General features: G+C 43.8%; 1 protein-coding gene across 3 annotated transcripts in view; it reads left to right on the top strand.

The window, feature by feature from the left end:
• Positions 1 to 20,807, top strand: part of ADAMTSL1 (ADAMTS like 1) — an 877,457-nt gene that overhangs the window by 736,037 nt on the left and 120,613 nt on the right. For all 3 annotated transcript variants that reach the window (XM_058695258.1, XM_058695257.1, XM_058695259.1), the window contains 3 exons: positions 12,027 to 12,206; positions 17,631 to 17,784; positions 18,744 to 19,869. In XM_058695258.1, the coding sequence (XP_058551241.1) occupies positions 12,027 to 12,206; positions 17,631 to 17,784; positions 18,744 to 19,869 (1,460 nt within the window). The remainder of the gene's footprint in view (positions 1 to 12,026; positions 12,207 to 17,630; positions 17,785 to 18,743; positions 19,870 to 20,807) is intronic.

The raw sequence follows: 20,807 nt of genomic DNA, 5'->3' as shown, positions 1-20,807 counted from the left end.
TTTAGGTTATTTGGATAGAATCTTATTTTGCATTTCTTATTCATGAGGGTATCAGGTATATCTTTAAAGTGACAACAATGATCACAAAAAGTAAGCCTGAAAGGTGAGGGGGGGACATGCATCCCAGTTTTGCTAAAATAGTTTTCCCTCTCAAAAATGTCCCAATTAAAATGATAAATTATATGGTTACCCAAGTGAGGAGAGAGCATTGCAGCTTATATACCCTTGCCTTAGTGCTGAGGTGGGCGGGGGCAGCGGGGGTCGGGGGGCTGCCTTTTCTAGACTGCCATGCGTTCCCATGCTTTTCCACCATCAGTTGGCAAAGCCACTTCCTTCTCTCTGCCCATCTTGGGACTGTGATTTACAAAGCACCCAAAGAATCAAAGAGTAATCAGTGAGCAAAACTCTAAAATGTAAAGCATCTGGGAAAAGATATTGACTACTTCCTTTTAGAGCTTAAATATCTGTGTGGCTAAGCTCATAAATACCATGCTACTATGTGACAGTTTCTAGAAATCAAGAGGATGTTATATATTTTGAATGCCTGTGTACCAGTGTTCTTAAGAAATATTATTACCTAACTGAAGTTAATCTTCACAACAATCAGTGGAAAGTAGGTTTTATTATCTTCGTTTTAGGTTTGAGAAAACTGGGCTCATGCAGGTAGCAAATCTAGGGTTGGCCATCAACCCACTTTTATGTGATCGTTTCCACTATACCCCGTTTTAGAGACGACTATGGCTGAAAGAGCAATCAGGAATTATATAGGAGTCTTCTTGTTTTACACATTATGTAACTGTGGCCCAGATATGGTCTTGCCCAAGATCATAAAGCCTGGTGCAGACCCCAGGTCTCCTGATTTTATACTGATTTTATACTGATTTTAACTAGAATGAATCCATGACCTCAAACTGTAACACAAACTAATGCCAACCCTAAGACAGGACCAGAAATCAATGCACATCAACCTCCACTACTGTATTAAGTCCCCATATTATTAACTTGTGTCTCTGTTAGGTACATAGTTCTGGAAAAAATACTTATTGAATGAAAAAAATGAATGACTAGATCAAGAATACTGCCCCACAAGCCCTGAAAATGCTGACCTTATATCTTATTGATAAGTTTGTTTTATGGTTATAGGTCCTAATAATGAAACTAAATAACGAAACACTGCTGTGTTATAGCACCATGATTGAGAACCACTGTTCTCAATCTGAGACACTTTGATCATGACAGTCTTCTGCTAGGATTTTTTTCAGTGACATTCCATTGCCATATAGTAAAGCCAAATGGCATGGTCAGGCCTACATCCCCCTGCACATCTGCTCCTGCCCATCTCCCACCATGTTTCTCCCACCCCTGCTTGTACATTCCTAATGACCCATGCTTGTCCCTGCCCACACGCAGTTCCCTTCCCCTCTGCTTGTCATATCAGGCAGGAATCCCACCTCTTCTACCAGGACCCCTTGCTATCTTCCTGCACATGGTGTTCATGGTCAGTGCTGCTCACTGAACAGTCACATTCCACCTTACTGTGTGAGCACTTTTCCATGACTTTTGAGTAGACCCTAAGGTCAATGAGACAGAGACTAAGCCTCAGGTATGTAAAGCATAGAGCATGGTGCTGAAAAATTCCATGGCAAGTCTGCCAGTCCATTTATTGAGCACTTACCCCATTTCAGGACCTGCTTCTCTTTTTAATAAAAGCAGCATTACTATGTTTCAAGTTCTAGGCACTTTACATATTTAACTTCCTTAATCCTCACTACCCTATGTGATCATTACTACTGTCCTCCCTGTTCCACAGATGAGGGACGTAGAGCACTATGAAGTTAGCATGAATTCAAACTTCATGTAGCAGAACTCGTTCTACTGCTCTCATATTTTCTCTTTTAATCCATTCAGAACAATCCTGTGAGGAAACAAGGCTCAGAGAGGGTTCCTTGCCCCAGGTCACATGGCCAATAAATAGCAAAGGGGGCCTGTATGCCTCAAAACCCCTTCTCTTTTCCACTATGCAGTTCAGCTTTCCCAAGACCTCTTTACCATTTCCTCCAAAGTATTAAATTGTGAGGAAATCTAACACCAGCCCTAAAATCAGCAGTTTACATAAAGCTCACTATTTGTTGTCTTATCCAGGGCAGTTAATCTGTGCGTGTTTCCTGTTGCTGCTATAACAAATTACCACACATTTAGCAGCTTAAAACAATGTGAATTTACTGTCTTATAGCTCTGGAGGTCAGAAGTCTGAAATCAGTTTTACTTGGCTAAAATCAAGGTGTTGGCAGGCCTGCGTTCCTTCTGGAGGCTCTAGGGGAGAATCTATTACCTTGCCTCTTCCAGCTTCTAGAAGCTACTTGCTTCCTTGGCCCATGGCCCCTTCTTCCATCTTCAAAGTGCCTCACTTCAACCTCTGATTCTGTCCTTTCTCTCTGACTCTGATCCTCCTTCTTCCCTCTTATAAGGACCATTGTAATGACACTGAGCCCACTGTGATAATCCAGTTATCTCCCCATCTGAAAATGCTAATGACATCTTTAAAGTTGCTTTTACCATGTAAGATAACATTTTCACAGGTTCCAGATTTTAGGACATAGATGTCATTGTTCAGCCTGCCAGTCTTCTATATTTTGGGCTATGCATTAGTCTCTATTAGCACAATATTCTTGAGATTAAAATTAAATTACCACTGCACTCACCACTATCTGTGAGCTTCACATGCACCAATCTTTCTTTATTCATTTTTATTCTAAAAAATAAATGGAAAAGAGAAATGAGATGAAAAGAGATAGTTGCTAGAAGGGTTAACTGAGATGAATTAGGGAGTCCACTCTGAAGCATAATTTATATTTCTCTGTATTATGCATGTTTTATGATCAGGATTGTGTCCACCCAACTACACACACATATTGCACACATCTGTGCTGAGACTAAAACAGTCACCATGGCCCCTGTTTTCTCCCTTGCTTAAAACTATGATTATGCGGCCATTTCCCTATAAACTGTTTTTTTAATCAGGGTTACAATTCAAAATGCCTATAGTTTAGCTATATAAAAAGGTATATGCGAGCAGAGTCACGGCTAGTAATAGTAAGAAAAAAGAGGAATTTTAATGACAACTACAAATGCTTGAGACCTCACTTTTTTCATTTTTTGGACTTAAACACACACACGTAAAAGAATGACTTTGGTCTGGATTCGAGGATTGTAGACTGGCAGGAAGAATCAATTGAGTCATCAGTTTTGTTACATTCCAGTGACTAAAATATAAATTCTCATAATTTAGAAACCATGCTTATTTAAAACATTATATTCAGGGGGAAAAATATCTATTAGGATGTTTATCTCAGTTTTGGCAGTGTGTTTTATAGGGAAATGAACACTTGATCCTACCTTTAGAAACAACAACAAATGTAAGCAAAACAGAGATTAGAAGCAAAATGTCACATATGCAGTGCTTTTGTTTTTGTTTATTGGCAGAACACTTTTTGTAATAATTGCTCTGGATTTCAGTGGTTTTGCAGCCCCATGCTTCACGCGGTAACAGGAATATTAAACCCAGAAGATACACTGGACACCACTTGTGTGTCCAGGGTTAAGAAAGATCATTTCGTATTAGATCAACAAGGTGATTCTAATCCACAAAATAGTTGGGGTATAAATTCTGTTCTCATTTAATAATTTTGAGCAAGACTCCAGGCTTCATTTTCTTCGTTTCTCTGAGGCCTAATTCACTGTGGCTCAGTTTGACCTCTGTTGTATACCAAGCACTGTCTCTACCAGCCTTTTGAACCTCTCAGTCTTGCATATCACAAAGTTACATCAAATTCCAAAGGTCTAACACCAGGCTTGATAACCCAGTCACCTGGGTTTCCCAGCAGACCTCTTCTTCCTTCACAGGGCATACTACCTTCTAGCATGTTCTCTAACCCATTGCCTTGGTTCTAGTCCTCACAACTAACCAAACTATCACAGCCTTTTACTTGGTGTGTCCCTATAATTGTCTTATTTCTCATCCATTGTTTCCCAACTTGGTACAGTTGTTCTTTACTACAGGCCTTCTGTTGAGCCTTTAAAATATTAATATGTGCTGAGGGCCCCCAAACAGCGTATGGTATGGAGTGTTATTTAGACCTACATGGCCTGGAACCTTTTCTCCATGGTGCACCTATTAATGGCTCACAGGGCAGTACTCTCTGGAACCCATCAGCCTTCATTGCCTGAATAATTTTCTACAAATTGGATTATGTTACACCCGATGATCTTGAGATTGTATCCAGATATGCCCAAGGCCCTTCACTGTTTGCCCCTCAGCCGGCTTCTCAGTTTCCTTTCCCATCTGCAATCTCCCCATGAACTCTATCCTCTACCTTCTCAGGTCTCCTCAGACATAGGCTTAGCAACCAGGTTTTAGTCATCTTAAATTCCCAGCACCTAATACAGTGCCTGGGACTCAGCAAGTACTCAGTGTTTGATGAAAGAATGAATGAGTGAATGAAGAAATGAATGAAATGAGTTAGAAACTATAAGTAGAACACATTAAAACTAGAAAGCTGACCTTAGAAAGAATATAAATGTCACTTTGTGTTGGGCTCAATGATATGACTTGAGGGACCAAGGAAATGAACTCAGATCTCAGTAAATAAGGCTACCAACATGAAACCAAAGGTGTCAATACAGGCAGAATTTCTTAACATGTGATCACGGGAAAATCGTTCAAAGTACAAGACACTTAGGCCACTGTAGTTTTATATAGAAACCTAACTTTTAAATGCTCTCCTTACTGTATATTTTTTACTTTCTTATAAAACTACTGAATCTATGACCTTATAGCATGAAACATGTATGGCAGCAAGGATAATCATTAGCATAAATACTATTTGTTGTTATTTATTCTGTTTATGGCACGTATTTAAAAATAATACCCGTACTAGAGATCTACCTCATCAGGTAATCTCAACATGTTCCCAAAGTTGTCGCAGACTTTGGAAACTTTATTAATTTGAAATTTTATCCGTAGTTTTTAAAAGTTTCTAAAGACACCCTTTCAGCCGTGCAAACACAGCAAGGAAACTTTCTGAGCAAAGATGAGGCAAGTGTTTAAGAGCAAACATCCCTGACAATAGTAACTTAGCTGGATGGTTATCTGCCACACCTGGAGGGTCACAGCACTCAGCAAAGGACACGTTGCGTCTGGCTAAAACCCACTGCTGACTTACTTAGAAACAGCTCCTGGCTAATGATAAAACAGCTCGATAAAAGGTGGATGTTCAGCCTATCATCTGGATGTTTGTGTCACGTCTTTTAAACATCTGGATTTTTGGCTCTTTTGTTCATCCAATCGTCAATTCAACAAACATTTATGAAGTGTGTGCTCTTTGCCAGATGCTACATTAGGCACCGGGGAATAGAAAGATGAGTGCATTCCCTTTCCTCAAAAGATGTGTAATCCTGTGGGGGGGTGGGGGGAATTGCAGACACATAAACAAGTAGCCCTTATAGAAGACATGTAGCACCCTTCCAGGTCAAGGCAGGGTGGGAGGTGACTCATTCTTTGAGCCTTTGAACTGGTCCTTCAAAGGTGTCTTGGAAATTTCTGGATAGACAAAGAGGCAAAGGGCATTGCTCACAGAATGAACAAGGTGATCAAAGGCCTGAGCAGAGAAGGCATCTGTGTGCCCAGGGAAGAGCAAATTGTCCCCATGGCAGGCCACCAAGGAATGTGGCTGGGTAGCTCAGCATGGGTCAGAGCGTGAGGGCTCTCAAGGGCGTTCTCGGGAGTCTGAATCTGACCTCCTAGGTGTTAAGAATTTCCTAAAAGTTTTCTGGGTAGATCAAATTTTGAAACAAGCTAATTTTCTTTACATTTTCTTGTAACTGCTTTGTCATCACATTGTCACAGACTTCTGCACATTGCCGGCGGGGGTCACCTAAGGGCCTGTCCCTGAAATCAGTCCTATCTGTAAAGTGATGACCCAGCTAGATTATATTTCATGAGTGGTCACCCTCTATAGCACAATTTTATTACATCTCCACCCATAGGTGGACCAATTATTTTCATCATCTATTTCCTCAATTTGAAAGAGAGAGAAAATTAGCCTGCGTTTTTCCTTATTGCCACATTCACTAAGAAGTTCTAACTAAGCAGCTTGGATCAGAGAGCTGTTCTTATGCAGCTACTTGTTTATTTTTGGAACACTTACTCACATTGAACGGAAGCCCCTGTGCCTTCTTAGATAGTTAAAAAAGAAAATTTTAGCCATCAAGCATTGAAGAGATCTGTAATCCCACAAATCCAGTGTCACTAGTAAAGTGACTAAAATGTCTGTCACCATGTAACAGAAACTTCAAGAGCATGTTCTTTATGGCTAACAAACTCAGTAGGACCCGTGGGGAATTTGATTGTGAATTATAATCAAAGGATTGGAAGAAAAGTGGCTTAATGTAATTTTGAGGTTCAGGGAATAATGATTTTATGAATCAGCTATTAGTTTTCTCAAAGATAAATACACTGCATTTTCACTACAGTGTACATATTTATGGACCATACCTAGATGTCACATTCTTCCGGCATCAGTTATAAAATGTCAGTCTGCTGTTTAGCTCATACCCTAATTACTTCTTTACTAGGAAAAAAATCATTAATTTTAAAAGAAAAAAAATAGGGTGTAGAGGAAAACTGGAGATATCCAATCCTAAGGTCTCCTATTCAAGATGTAACACTATCATGCTGGGGAAATTTTTGAATGCAATTCTCAAGCACTAGTATGAGCAACAAGAGAACCAAAATCCCTTTCTTCATAGAGCTAATAGGATAATGGATGATAATTTCCAAAGGGATGAGACCTATTTAAAAGAGGTATTTAAAAACAAAAAATAATGAATACATAAAATGAGGTGACAGAATAGAGACTGCTTTGGCTTTTCTAGCTGGTAGGTTAAGAATGGCTTCTCCAAGGGCCGCCTGGGTGGCTCAGTTAGTTGAACATCTGACTTCGTCTCAGGTCATGATCTTGCAATTCATGAGTTTGAGCCCCGCGTCAGGCTGTGTGCTGACAGCTCGGAGCCTGGAGCCTGCTTCAGATTCTGTGTCTCCTTCTTTCTCTGCCCTCCCCCACTCATGCTCGCTGTCTCTCTCTCTCTCTCTCTCTCTCTCTCTCTCTCTCTCTCTCTCCCTCTCTCCCTCTCCCTCTCCCTCTCCCTCTCTCCCCCTCCCTCTCTCCCTCTCCCTCTCTGTCAAAAATAAATAAGCATTAAAAAAAAATTTTTTTTAAAGAATGGCTTCTGCAAGTAGGTGAGAATGGAATTAAACCTGAATAATTAGAAAGACTCAACCATGTTAAGATGTATGATGAGAGTGAGCCAGGTAGAGAGAAGAGCAAGTGCAAAGGTCCTGTGGGAGAAATAAGCTTGGGATGTGCAAGGACCCCACACACACACACACACACACACACACACAACCAGTGAGGCCAAAATATACAGGGAAAGGGAAGAATTGTATGAGATGAGATTGCAGAGGTGTGTCTGGTTTCTCTTGTTCACTGCTACAACCAAAAACCTAGAACCATGTTTGGTCTATGACTGGTACTGAATAAATTTCTGCCAAATGAATGAATGAATTTAAAATTTGAGTTAGACAGTCTCAAAGGTTCCTTCAGGGCAGGGACCAGAGCATGTAGAAATTTGCAGGTCAGGGATAGAGGAGTTTGGATTTTATTCTAATCATAAAGGAAAGTCATTGAAGGCTTTTAAGCATGGGAATTCTGTGATCTGATTTATGCTTTGAAAACATCATTCTTGCTACTGTGTGGAGAATAGATTGTAGATGTGCTGAATATCTTCCATTGCTCCTATAGGTCCACTCTGCCTTTCCACCTGTATCTCAGAAGGCTAACCTAGATAGACTCTACCCTCTGGCTTCTAGTTGTGTTCAACCAATGGTGTTTTCAGCAGGCCATCAGAAGGCGAGAGAAGCTGTCTTCAAAACTGAGTATGCCATCTATATGCTACTAGGACCTAACTGAGAAAACTAGAGACATGTTTAGGAAGCTTTGTAGTAGTCTAAATGAGAGATTATGATATCCTCATTTATTATTTGTGGTGGAGGTCAAGTTTATTTTGGAGGGAAATCTGACAGTATTTGCTCATGGATTGAGTGTCAGGGAAGAGGTGGTAAGAAAAAGGAAATGCTTAAGGATATTTCCCATGTTTCTGTCTTAGATATAGCACCATCCAGTAAATGGGGAAGATTGAGAGGAGAGTGGATTTGGGGCAGGGTTCAAAGGGCAAGATCAAAAGTTCCATTCTGGGCACATTTAGGTCAAAATGCCTGTTCGCATTTAAGACATAGGGGAGAGGTCAGAGATTAAGATTTAAATTTTGACTCATCAGCATAAACTTTTTTTTTCCAGACAGTTACCTGTTGAACAAAATTGCATTAAGTTCATGGAAGAACTTTAATAATTCATAAAATAGAAAGAATTATAGAGAACACAGTCCCTACCTAAGTTTGGCAAATTTTAGAAATCAGAAATTCACATCGCTAGTTGTCTAATTATAAAAGAGTCCTAAGAAGGGCTGAATGATAATGGTTATAACTAATCTGATGATGGAATAACTGGTTGGCTAGAAGTGAGAATTCAATAGAAATAAGAGAAGACTGGCCTAAGAAGTCATGAAAAAGGCTATAAAACCAAATTTAAAACCTTGGTTGTCTGTAATAGCAAGAAGGCATGTTTTAAGCAAATGGAACTCTTGGCCACTAATTTAAGTTTCCCCCAACCACCAACTTCAATTCCACAAATATTTATTGAGAATTTACATTTGCAGGAGGCACTGTCCTGGGCAGTGTGGGTACAAAATGCATTGAAGAAGTAAATTGAACTTCTACCAAACAAGAACTAAAATTAAGGTTTGCTTCTGTCAAAATGAAAAGACCGGGGAGTCATCAAAATGAGCCAGAGAAGCCTAAGTCCTGGCCCACTCACAGCTTGAATCATGAGCTCAGAGACCATAGATTTTTCCTTAATTAAGGTTAAACAACATGCTAGACAAGCCCTTGGAAGGAACTGTTTGGATCTGTAATGAATAATAACAGGCTGCAGACCACTTTCAACGGTCTACCTACACGTTCAACTTTGTGGCATAGCCTAGAAGCTGTGTTCAACTGTAGCCTTTCAGCTCAGAAATCTCTAGGGAAAATACATTTCCAGGCCCACCACAGTGTAGATAAGCCATTTGGAAATGTGTGTCCCCGACCTGGAGTATGGACCTTCTCCTGCCTGTCAGGGATAGTCCCAGAGTGGAGGCTGAGGATTGAATTGCAAAGCACCGCCCCTCCAGTGGCAGAAAGGATGAGACCAGGCTCTGGCAGGCTTGGTGCTTAGGAGGCCAGTGGCCCTCAGTGGGAAGCAGCAGCAGAGTACCCTCCCACTACAAACAGAGAGAAGCTCCTACAGCCACAAGAAAGAAAAGCTGATCTTGGGCTCCTCTCCCGCTGTGTCCACACTCCCAGCGGGGAGCGTGTGCTCAGGAGGAGCTGGGTGAATGTTGGCACAGAATGGAAGTAAACCACTTTTTGCCTGGGTGTGGCCTTAGTCGAATCTCTTCACCTCTCCAGCCTCAGCTTCTTTATCTGTAAAGTAGGGATAAGATCTACCTCCCAGGACGGTTTTGCCTTTACCATTACCCTTCTCTTTTTGTACAGTGGTTAGGTAGTTGAATCCAGCCATAAGAAAATATATTTAGAGGTGGGGGGTGGGCCACCTGGGTGGCTCAGTTGGTTAAGCATCTGACTCTTGATTTTGGCTCAGGTCATGATCTCATGGTTGATGGGTTCAAGCCCCACATTGGGCTCTGCGCTGACAGCGAGGAGTCTGCTTGAGATTCTCTGTCTCCCTCTCTCTCTCTGTCTGCCCCTCCCCTGCCCTCTCTCCAGTAGTTCTGAGGTCTTACACCACTCACAACTGCAAACAAAGAGCAGGTTTGGATAGGCCAGTTGCAAACAATCACTGGTTCTAACAGAGGCTCCTGGGTCCCATGTACCCCTCCATGTTTATTTTATTCCCATTGAAAATGGTGGAGGGATGGAGAGATGGCTCATTTGGAGAGATGGTTCTCGATCCTGGTTTACAGAATTACTTGGGAGATTTCTTTTTTATTATTATTTATTTAAAAAGCTGATGCCTGGGAGGCACTTCCCAAAATTTCTGATTTAATGGATCTGAGATGGGACCTAGACCTCAGTACTTTTTAAAAGCTCCCAGGTGATTTTTTTTTTTTTTAATTTTTTTAACGTTTATTTATGTTTGAGACAGAGAGAGACAAAGCATGAACGGGGGAGGGTCAGAGAGAGGGAGACACAGAATCTGAAACAGGCTCCAGGCTCCGAGCTGTCAGCACAGAGCCCGACGCGGGGCTCGAACTCACGGATCACGAGATCATGACCTGGGCCGAAGTCGGCCGCTCAACCGACTGAGCCACCCAGGCGCCCCACTCCCAGGTGATTTTAAAGTGCATCCAGGGTTGGGACCACTAAGAGACAGTGACTGCTGGGCCACAGCAGCATTCTGACCATACTCAATCACCATCCTAACCTTGACCGTGAGCACAAATCCCCCCTTGCACTTCCAAGTACAGCCCATTGAGCACAGACGCCCACAAGTCCTAAGAGGCCCCTGCTGCAGCACGAGCCACTCCCGTAAAAACTCTCAGGTCTGTATATCCAGGCCTAACCCCCCAGCAAGCCCAAGGGCAGCAGGTAAAAGGGAAAGGACTATTCTTGAAGAAAGAAGAACACTCTCTAGAGCTTTGTCAGGAAAGTAGCCCCAGCAAAGAGTAGCCACTGGGAACTAATCTAAAAGTGACAGAACACCCAAAGCCACAATGGCTTAAATAAGAAAGAAAAGTATTTCCTTCTCATTTAAACACAGGCCATCCAGGGCCCATGTGGTAGCTTCCCCATCAGGAGGACAGGCTACTTCCATCTCTTTGCCTATCACTGTCCAAGATGGGAGGTTAAAGTTTAGACCTCATGTTCACATTCCAGTCAGCAAGGAGGGGAAAGCAAAGGGGGAGATGCCACACTCTTTTTGTGGTCATTTCCCTAAAATTGCACACAACACTGCCATGTATATCCCATTGGCCAGCACTTAATCACAGAGCCATGTGCATCTTCAAGGAAGATCAACAAATACAGTGTGTATGCTGAAAAGTCATGTGCCTAGCTAGACATGCTAAAAATTGGGGGTTCCTTTGCTGTTGCAAGGGAGGGGGCTACTGGGAAAACAGCCAATAGTTGATGCCACAGGGGCCTCCCTTTCCCTTCATGCAACTGGACTGTAACTATTAAGTTACATGTAAACAATGTGTTTGACTGGGGTCCCAGTGAAAACCACTGAAATAAGACTATTTTCCTATAGCCCAAATTCCAGTGGCTGTAGCTCCCACTGCCCTAAGAAATCACCAGTCCTACAAGAGGACTTCCAGGCGAGTTCTTCAGAAAACGAGACCTTAAATCTAATGTCCCTCCAATAGGGTAGAGTGAATATTCACACTGAGAAGGAAAGGGCTGACTTCTGTGCACATTAATTCCTCCAGATTTACACTGATGGCAGGAGCTCTCTCTTGCTCTTTCTGGAAGCTGCACAGATTATTTTCACTGGATCGTAAATATGTTTAACACCCTATTATACTAACCTTTTAAACCAGTTGTCTTGGGTAGCTGTAAATCATAGTTTAGGAACAACTTTCTATGATTCAAAGGCCCTTGAAATTCCTGGATGCTGTAGTTAAATACTTGAAATTAAGATTGGAGGGTATAGATTTTGCTACATTTCAAGGAAAGGAAACAAAATCCTTTGGGCTGGTTCTTAGTTTTCTTTTTCTTTTCTTTCTTTCTTTCTTTCTTTTTTTTTTTTTTTTTTTTTTTTTTTTGCAATCTTTATTCAGCCAGGGCTAAGATAAGAATTGGCAGTCAAACATCTACTGTCCTATGTTAGGTTGACTTTCTCTTCCTTCCCCAGTGTTCCCGAACCTGTGGCGGGGGCATCCAGAAGCGCGAGGTTCTTTGCAAACAGCGCATGGCTGATGGCAGCTTCCTGGAGCTTCCTGAGACCTTCTGTTCAGCCTCAAAACCGGCCTCCCAGCAAGCCTGCAAGAAAGATGACTGTCCCAGCGAGTGGCTCCTCTCCGACTGGACGGAGGTATGTAGGCTCCTCAGAAGGAAATAATGAAAGAGGCGTAAGGAAGAAAAGCAGGCACCCCAAACTTACACATAGAGAGGATAAGAATAGAGCAAAATAATCCTCCAGCATTACGGAACAGATTTTTGTAAGCATTTATACCACAATGTGTCACTAGCTTTTAACTAGGCTGCAGGGACATGAGGTAAACAGCCAGCCCTGACGCAACAATCAGAAGCATGGAATTGTAAACGGGCTCCTCGTGGAACAAAACCAGACCTTGTTTGGCCCAGAATTCTTCTCAGAACACTGCGTTGTTCTACCTTCATCCCCACACCCACCTCCCCGACCTCCCGGCACCTCCTCCTCCCAGATGTTTCTAGTCTCTACTCAGGAAGGGCAAAGCCTCTCTCGTTATTCCCTTCCAAGTTACTGGACAATAAGGAACATGATTTATTAAGAAGAGAAGACCAGGGAAATCCTGCCTCTTTACTGTCAGTTTCCTGGCTCCAAGACGCTAACAATTTCCCAGCAAGAGAACTTGATTTCCCCTGTTGCTTGCATTTGGGGGGATGATTACATCAGCATCCACCAGTCCTGACTTGCCTCATAAGTTAGGGATATACCCCCAACTAACCTACTTTTCTAAACAGTTCCTACTCTAACACTAGCATCAATGAAGTCATTTACACTCACTTTCGACTTGTTTTCAGCCCCTTTGACTACTGTGAATTGCCTACAACTCCCTCAGCCTCGTAGGCCTGTGTGTCTTCCATAAAGAAGTCACCCCAGAAGTACTGCCTCCTAAGCAAATGTAGCCAAGAACAGAATCGCCAGGCCCGAAATGAAAATCTTTGTGTCAAGAACAGATGCAACACTGTGCCCTTTCTTGCATATAAGCATTTGAATTGGCCTTGCTGATCCCACTGCCTTCTCTGTGGTTGTGTGTATACATGTGTGTGTGTGTGTGTTGTACAGATACACAGGATGGGGCTGCTGCTGGTTGAAATACATCCCAGGGACACTTGCTTCCACAGAGAGAAAAGCTGCCTCTGAAAATTAAGATGCTACCTCTTTCAACCTGTTCTTAGACTTCTTGCCCTTTATCGTATCCACTCATACAGAGTTCACTCAGATGATACCTGCTAAGGGAATTGCAATTGTGAGGTAACCTACATTACCACAGGTTTTGTAATTTGGCAATAAATTGCCTTCTGGTGGCATCTCACCCCAAATGTCTCAGGAGTAGGGCATGATTATTTTTTTCAAATTTTAGAAACAATTTTCTTTCAGCAAGATAAAGGATTAGAAGCGTGTCAAATAAGTGTGTGTGTGTGTGCACACACGAACATGTGACTGACAGTTTTTCTATGGAATGTTGATTTGGGAGTATAGTATTATATCTGAAAAAAATCATAAAACTAACAGTGCAAGAGAGTGTAATCATATAGTTGCCAAGTAAGTGACTCTAGATGAAGATTTCCTCCCAGGGGCATATTGTGAAAGGTGTCCTTCTACAAGTCTATTGGGGACAGTTGCCATGAGTGGGATGCTGAGGAACGGACTTGTATGTACTATAATTGTCCTCCCGTGTTCCTGGAGTTTGTGGCCTCTGAGCACATGAGACCCACAGAATTCAGAAAAAATTATTTTAGGCCCTCAGATTTGAAGCAGGGACCATTGTGATTAGGCGCTTAGAAAATGAAATTGCTGAATTGAGGTACTCTGGGTCCAATTAAGTACAGCAGACAGTTTTTTTTTTTTAAGAGAGTTGGTGGGGAGGAGAAGCAGAGAGAAAATCTTAAGCAGGCTCCGTGCTCAGTGCATAGCCCAATGTGGAACTTGATCCCACGACCCTGGGATCGTGACCTGAGCTGAAATCAAGAGTCAGATGCTCAACTGAGTGAGCCACCCAGGTGTCCCAAGTATAGTAGACCGTTAAAATTGTGTCATGTGTGCTTAGGAGTTAGACTCATATAGGCAAACTTAGGTTCTAATCCTGACCTTGCCACTCTGCTCTGTAACTTTGGGCTATTTAACCTTTCTCAGTTTGCGTATATGAATATTGGGGATAATAATGTCCACTCATATGGTTATTGGGAGGCTTCAGTTAAATGATGCATATAAACTACTTTGTGCCTAGTAAAAGTTAACCCTATTATTGTTATGATTCTCTTCCATCCCTGCTCATTGTCAGGAGGAGAGGAAATAAAAGAAAGTACTTACCTTGACTGGCCAGACTCAGGGTCATGGCCTAGGCTTCCTGTGGGCTTTCCCAGTCTTCCTAGGAAGAAGAAGTTACACTTTGGGAAGTAGGACTACTCAGCCCTTATCCATGGAATGTTATTAGGTTCTGAGTTACCTGGGTTGATGAATGGAAATTGCAAACACCGGGGAAGGACTGGGAATGGTGGGAAGTAATCACCAATTCACTGGGATTAAACTCAAGCTGGTGCCATGCAACAGTGCTCCTGGGGGTGTTCACAGAGGCTGTAATTGGCCCTGTCATCCCAACAGCCCTTGCCCTGGCCCTCTGGCTGAGATGAAGCATACATTCCACATCCCCTGCCCCCAAGACTCCCCTTGGAGAAAGGAAGACCTGGATGATCTATGGGTGTTTTCATCCTCAACTATCTGGACTCAATCTCATAGTTACTGCACAGAATCCCTTAGAGACAGAATTAAGCCAAAATTTTAGACACTTCAAATAAAATTACTTTCAGATTCTATTCTGAGAATACGACCTCTTAAAAGGCCTTACTTCTTTTTTTTAAAAGAATTCCTTGCATCTCTTGACAGAGTTGGCTATTATATATTTTTAAATCATATTTTTATGAAAGTCATCCCCCCCCCCCCAAATATAAAAGAAATTAAGGTCAGAATAGTCCATTTCAGAGCTAGAAGGAGCTTAGAAGATCCTATAGCCTGGTTGTTCCTTTAAAAATTAAAGCCACAGAACGCTTTTTTTCAATTGAAATGTTACTATGAAGCCAAGAATCTAAAACAGATCAAATCAGAGCTGTTTGGATTGAAGTGTGGGTTAGAGTCCCAGATCTCCATAGGTTGGGTCTCCAGATCACCGGAAAAGCCTCTGAATCACTTCCTCAACATAGAACAGGGTTTGACGATCCCTGCTCTTACTTAGTTTTATTTTAGAGATAAGGAAATGGAGTCTCAAGAAAGAACTAGACTTGACCGAATCATCAACCAATCTTCGGACACACAGTCTGTTTTTCTGCTTGGCAACACTAAACTACAATGCTTTTAAATTTTCCAGGCTCTTTGCCTCCATCCCACCTGATTCCGGGATTTGGTGCTGTCATTTACAATAAAATAAAGGATGGGTGGAATCTGGAATCCACGATCATCAGGGAACAAAAGCAATGGGTTTGATTCTTAAATCCATTTTTTGCATCTTAAATGTCGTTCAGGCGGGTGTATATCACAGTACATTGCAGGGAATAGTTCATTTCAGTGGGTTAGCATATAAAACTTGAGAATATAAGATGATTTTTTTGTTTTTAGTGTTCATTTTTCAAGTGAACGTGGCATACTGCCATGACCCTAGTTCAGGTCTTTATCATCTCAAGCCTGGACTACTGTGGCAGCCTCCTCAACTGACATCCCCGCCTGCCATAGATCTCCTACTCCCATCCCTCCCAGACACTGTTGCCAGATTAACCTTCTCAAAACACCTCTTTCATCATTTCACTCCTCCCTTCAATGGCTCCTCATTGCCTTGTGGACCAATTCCAAACCTCCTATCTGAAAATGAAGTCTCCAACGTCTGGCCCCAAACTACCTCGTGAGCTCCTGATACTCTCAACTTGTTGCCTCTGTTCAGTCAAACTGGCTTAGCTCTGCCCCCAAGCCTCCCTTGGATTTTTACACTGAACTCTTCAACATTTGTTCTGGATATGCCCCTGCCCCCCATGCTCATCCCAGGTTTCTACACCCCTTCAGACTCTACCCATCTTCAAAACCTAGGCCAGGAAATCATAAGTGTACCAACAGCATTCAACAATTGTGAGCATTCATTTTATAATACTTGTCTTCTAGCTTTATATTTCTACTAAATTCTTCTATTACTCTCTAATTCTTTAAATAGCTTTATTGAGGTGTAACATATACTATAAAATTCAGCTGTGCATTGTTTCCAAGGTTTATCTGTTTACCACATATTTAAGAGACCAACATTCCTTTTAAGGTACAATAAGATTCCATTACATAGATGGACCATATTTTTACTGATCCATTCACCAGTTGGTGGACATTTGAGCTGTTTCCCTTTTTGTCTATTACACACTTTCGCATACAAGTCTGTGTGGATGTACATGTTCACTTGTCTTGGGTAGATACCTATGAGTGACATTGCTGGGTCATGGGGTAAATGTATGTTTATCTTTTTAAGAAATTATCAAGCTGTTTGTCAAGAAGACTGTAGTATTTTACATTGCCACCAGCAATTTATGAAGGTTCTAATTCGTATATCCCCACTCATAGTAACATTTGTTATTGTCTGTCTTTTTTACTATGGCCATTTCAGTGGATAGGAAGTGGTATCTCATTGTTGTTTTGGTTTCTATTTCCCTAATACAGTATTTCATTTTAGCAATGTATTTGGATTGCCCTCCCCCATTATTGATGACAGCTCCTTGAGGTTACAAACCACCTTGCACAGTTTTTCCTTAGTATCTAGCACCCTACCTCAAACATAGTACATATATAACAACTACCTCATGCTTGACATTAAAATATTACACTTGTGAAGGAAGGAGAAAAAATTAGCATTGAGTGTCATTTCTGTGTGTGAAACTTAAAATATATTATCTCATTTAATTCCCCACCTTGAAAAATAAGTCTAAGAAGTGCAAACAGACTCTGAGTTGCCAACTGCTAAAATGCTGAGCAGGGATTTGAACACAGGACTCTATGACTCTGTAACTCTAAAGCCTAGGCCATCTAAGTAAAAAACAGGTAGAGTGTCTACAGGAAACTTTAGAGTAGAAAAATCTTAGAAGGGTTCCTGGGTAGCTCAGTTGGTTAAGCATCTGACTCTTAACTTCTGCTCAGGTCATGATCTCATGGTTCATGATTTTTGAGCCCCGTCGAACTCCTCACTGACAGTACAGAGCCTGCCTGGGATTCTCTCTCTCTCTCTCTCTCTCTCTCTCTCTCTGCCCCTCCCCATTCACACATGCACGTGCTCTCTCTCCCTCTCTCTCAAAATAAATAAACTTTAAAAAAAAACAGAGAAAAATCTTAGAGCTAGCAGGTGGTTACAATATGGACAATCTTCCCATATTGTTACATAATTAGTATTTCTTTTAGTGACTGTTGCTTTTCCAAGCAACTTTTCTCATATTTGGGGGTGTTTGAGAGTCCATACAAAAACCCATTAGCCTCTACACTTACATGCATTTGACCTTTGTTTTCCCTCACCAGTGTTCCACGAGCTGTGGGGAAGGCACCCAGACTCGAAGTGCCATTTGCCGGAAGGTGCTAAAAACCGGGGTCTCGGCTATTGTCAATTCCTCCCTGTGCCCTCCCCTGCCGTTCTCTTCATCCATCAGGCCCTGCATGCTGGCAACCTGTGCACGTGAGTATGTCAGAACTCTGGGGACAGGGAGACAGAACCCACGTAGAAGCAGCTGTAGCCACGCAGTAGCCTTCCCTAAACCCAAGACCGGGTGGGAGACTGTCAGTCAGGAAAGCCTGAGGAGGGCAGCAGGCTGGTAAACTCAGCTGGAAGTGGAAAAGGAATCTTAATTACACGTGGCCAGGCAGAATTCTCTTCTCGGCTGGAAAAACAGTTTGCAGGGGGTAGAGCAAAGTTCACTTGCTGGCATACAGAGATCTGGAAGCTGGAGTCAGCAGATTACTAATGAAATCGAATGTGGTCCACTCTGGGGTTTTAAAATGCTCTGAACAGATTTGTTCTGTTTAATAGTAATCCCTAGAGTTGTACTACTTCTGGGCTCTTACCCCCAGGCCCCCACCCCAGAGGCCACTAGGGCCTTGGTGCTCTGCAGACCCCAAAGGGTAAACGTGGAAAGGGAGACATTCTCCTTCCCTTTGTCCTCTGCCTCTTTTTATGATTCTTTTTTCTTTTCTTTTCTTTTCTTTTCTTTTCTTTTCTTTTCTTTTCTTTTCTTTTCTTTTCTTTTCTTTCTTTCATCGTTCTAACGAGAGGAACTGCCTTTCCCCTGGGATCCCCCTCCATCTAGAACCTGCCTCTCAGCTTCTAGGGGTGGCCAGCCCCAGCAGGGTGAGAGCGGGCTGCCCCTCGGCGCCTAATTAGTTCGAGCTTTGCCTGTGCAGCTGCTTGATGGTGCACGGCTGGTAGCCCCTTCCTCCCCGAAAACCTAAGGCGGCCAATGAAGGCCCTGGCCCAAATCAACTCTGAAGCCGCTTTCTCTCCCTCTTCCCTTGTGTGTGCCTCCTCTGCCTTCCTCTTCCCCCTCTCTCTTGTGCCTGTGTTCGTTGGCTCTCGTTTTCCTCTGCCATTCCTTCTCTTTCTGCATCTGCCTGGCTTCCCTCGCATTCCTTTCGTTCCAGGGCCGGGACGGCCAGCCACCAAGCACAGCCCTCACATTGCGGCCGCCAGGAAGGTCTACATCCAGACGCGCCGGCAGAGGAAGCTGCACTTTGTCGTGGGGGGCTTTGCCTACCTGCTCCCCAAGACGGCTGTGGTGCTGCGCTGCCCCACGCGGCGCTTCCGCAAGCCCCTGATCACGTGGGAGAAGGACGGCCAGCACCTCATCAGCTCGGCGCACGTCACCGTGGCCCCTTTCGGCTACCTGAAGATCCACCGCCTCAAGCCCTCCGATGCGGGCATCTACACCTGCTCTGCCGGACCCGCCCGGGAGCAGTTTGTCATTAAGCTCATTGGAGGCAACCGGAAGCTGGTGGCCCGGCCCCTGAGCCTCAGGAGCGAGGAGGAGGCCCTCGCGGTGAGGAAGGCCAGCCCAAAGGAGGCCCTGCAGACCCACAAACACCAGAACGGAATCTTCTCTAACGGCAGCAAGGCTGAGAAGCGGGGCCCTGCAGCAGACCCGGGAAGCCGCTACGATGACCTCGTCTCCCGGCTGCTGGAGCAGGGGGGCTGGCCCGGGGAGCTCCTCGCCTCCTGGGAGGTGCAGGACTCCACGGAAAGGAACACGTCTTCCGAGGAGGACCAGAACGCCGAGCAGGCCCTCTGGCACCTGCCCTTCACCATGGTGACTGAGCAGAGGCGCCTGGACGACATCCTCAGGAATCTCTCCCAGCAGCCTGAGGAGCTTCGAGACGTCTACGGCAAGCACCTGGTGGCCCAGCTGGCCCAGGAGATCTTCCGCACCCACCTGGAGCACCAGGACGCGCTGCTCAAGCCGTCTGAGCGGAGGCTACCCCCGGTGGCCATCCCCCCTCATAAGCACGTGTCTGGTTTCAGCAGCTCCCTCCGGACCTCGTCCGCTGGGGAGGCCGGGGGTGGCTCTCGCCGGCCCCACCGCAAGCCCACCATCTTGCGGAAGATCTCAGCTGCCCAGCAGCTCTCGGCCTCCGAGGTGGTCACCCACCTCGGGCAGACTGTGGCCCTGGCCAGCGGGACACTGAGTGTGCTCCTGCACTGTGAGGCCGTCGGCAACCCAAGGCCTACCATCAGCTGGGCCAGGAACGGAGAAGAGGTTCAGTTCAGCGACAGGTGAGCCTTGCAGCTACCCGGGTCTGGGAAGGGAAGGGGCAAGGGGCCATATCTCGCCCAAGGTGCTTTATTGGCCCTGCAGGTGGTTCCAAGAGTGGGGCACAGAGCCCTGGGTTTCAAGTCCTCTTTTAGCACCAGTAGGGCTATTGAAACAAAGACGAGGTGTTTGGTTTTTCTAAACTGTATTCTGCCCTCTTTATAAGGTAATAGCAACAATGCCTATCCACCCCGAGCCCCATAGGGTCCCAAAGATTAATGAGATACTTTGCAGAAAGCTTTGAACTTCTGGCAGAAAGATATCATTCCAGGCCAAGGCATTTTTACATTACTGCTCTGTGAGATGGACCATTGAAAAGCTTATATGTAGGGATACTGTCTCCATGTGTGTGGTCCCCCAGGGCTGGGGAGAGAGTGCAGCCAGCACCTGCTGCTCCCTGTGGGTGAGACCATCCTCTGTGTGGGCCAGACAAGGCTGTTTGTTCCAGAAAGCTTTTATTCCCAGTCAGACCTGTGATTAATTATCGTAATACCTCTTGGTGTCTCTGTCTTGATGTGTCATTACTAGGATGACACCACGTATCACTTACTGGTTTCCTTGGGCCGTAGCCATTCATAATGTAAAATCAGTAGTGGTGGTCGAAGTTATAACAGTAATATTTTAGAACACCGCATGCCAAGAAGTGTGCCATAATTCCTGCATGCATCCTCTTAATCTTTGTAGTGGCCCTGACAACAACGATAGCTGCCCTCAAGCAGTGACAGTCTGCCAGGTAAATGTGGTGTTGGTGTGCTTTATCTCACCCATTTTAACTGTACCTCTGAGAAGTGGGTACAGTTTTTATCCATATGTCACAGAAGAGGAAACAAAGTCTAGGAACTTGCTGAAGATCACAATTATTGGGTGGCAGGGTCAAGACACGTGATGGATGGTAAGATAG

This window comes from Neofelis nebulosa, chromosome 12 (assembly GCF_028018385.1).
Source record: "Neofelis nebulosa isolate mNeoNeb1 chromosome 12, mNeoNeb1.pri, whole genome shotgun sequence".
NCBI classification, from domain to species: domain Eukaryota; kingdom Metazoa; phylum Chordata; class Mammalia; order Carnivora; family Felidae; genus Neofelis; species Neofelis nebulosa.
This window is presented reverse-complemented; position numbering and strand designations above follow the sequence as displayed.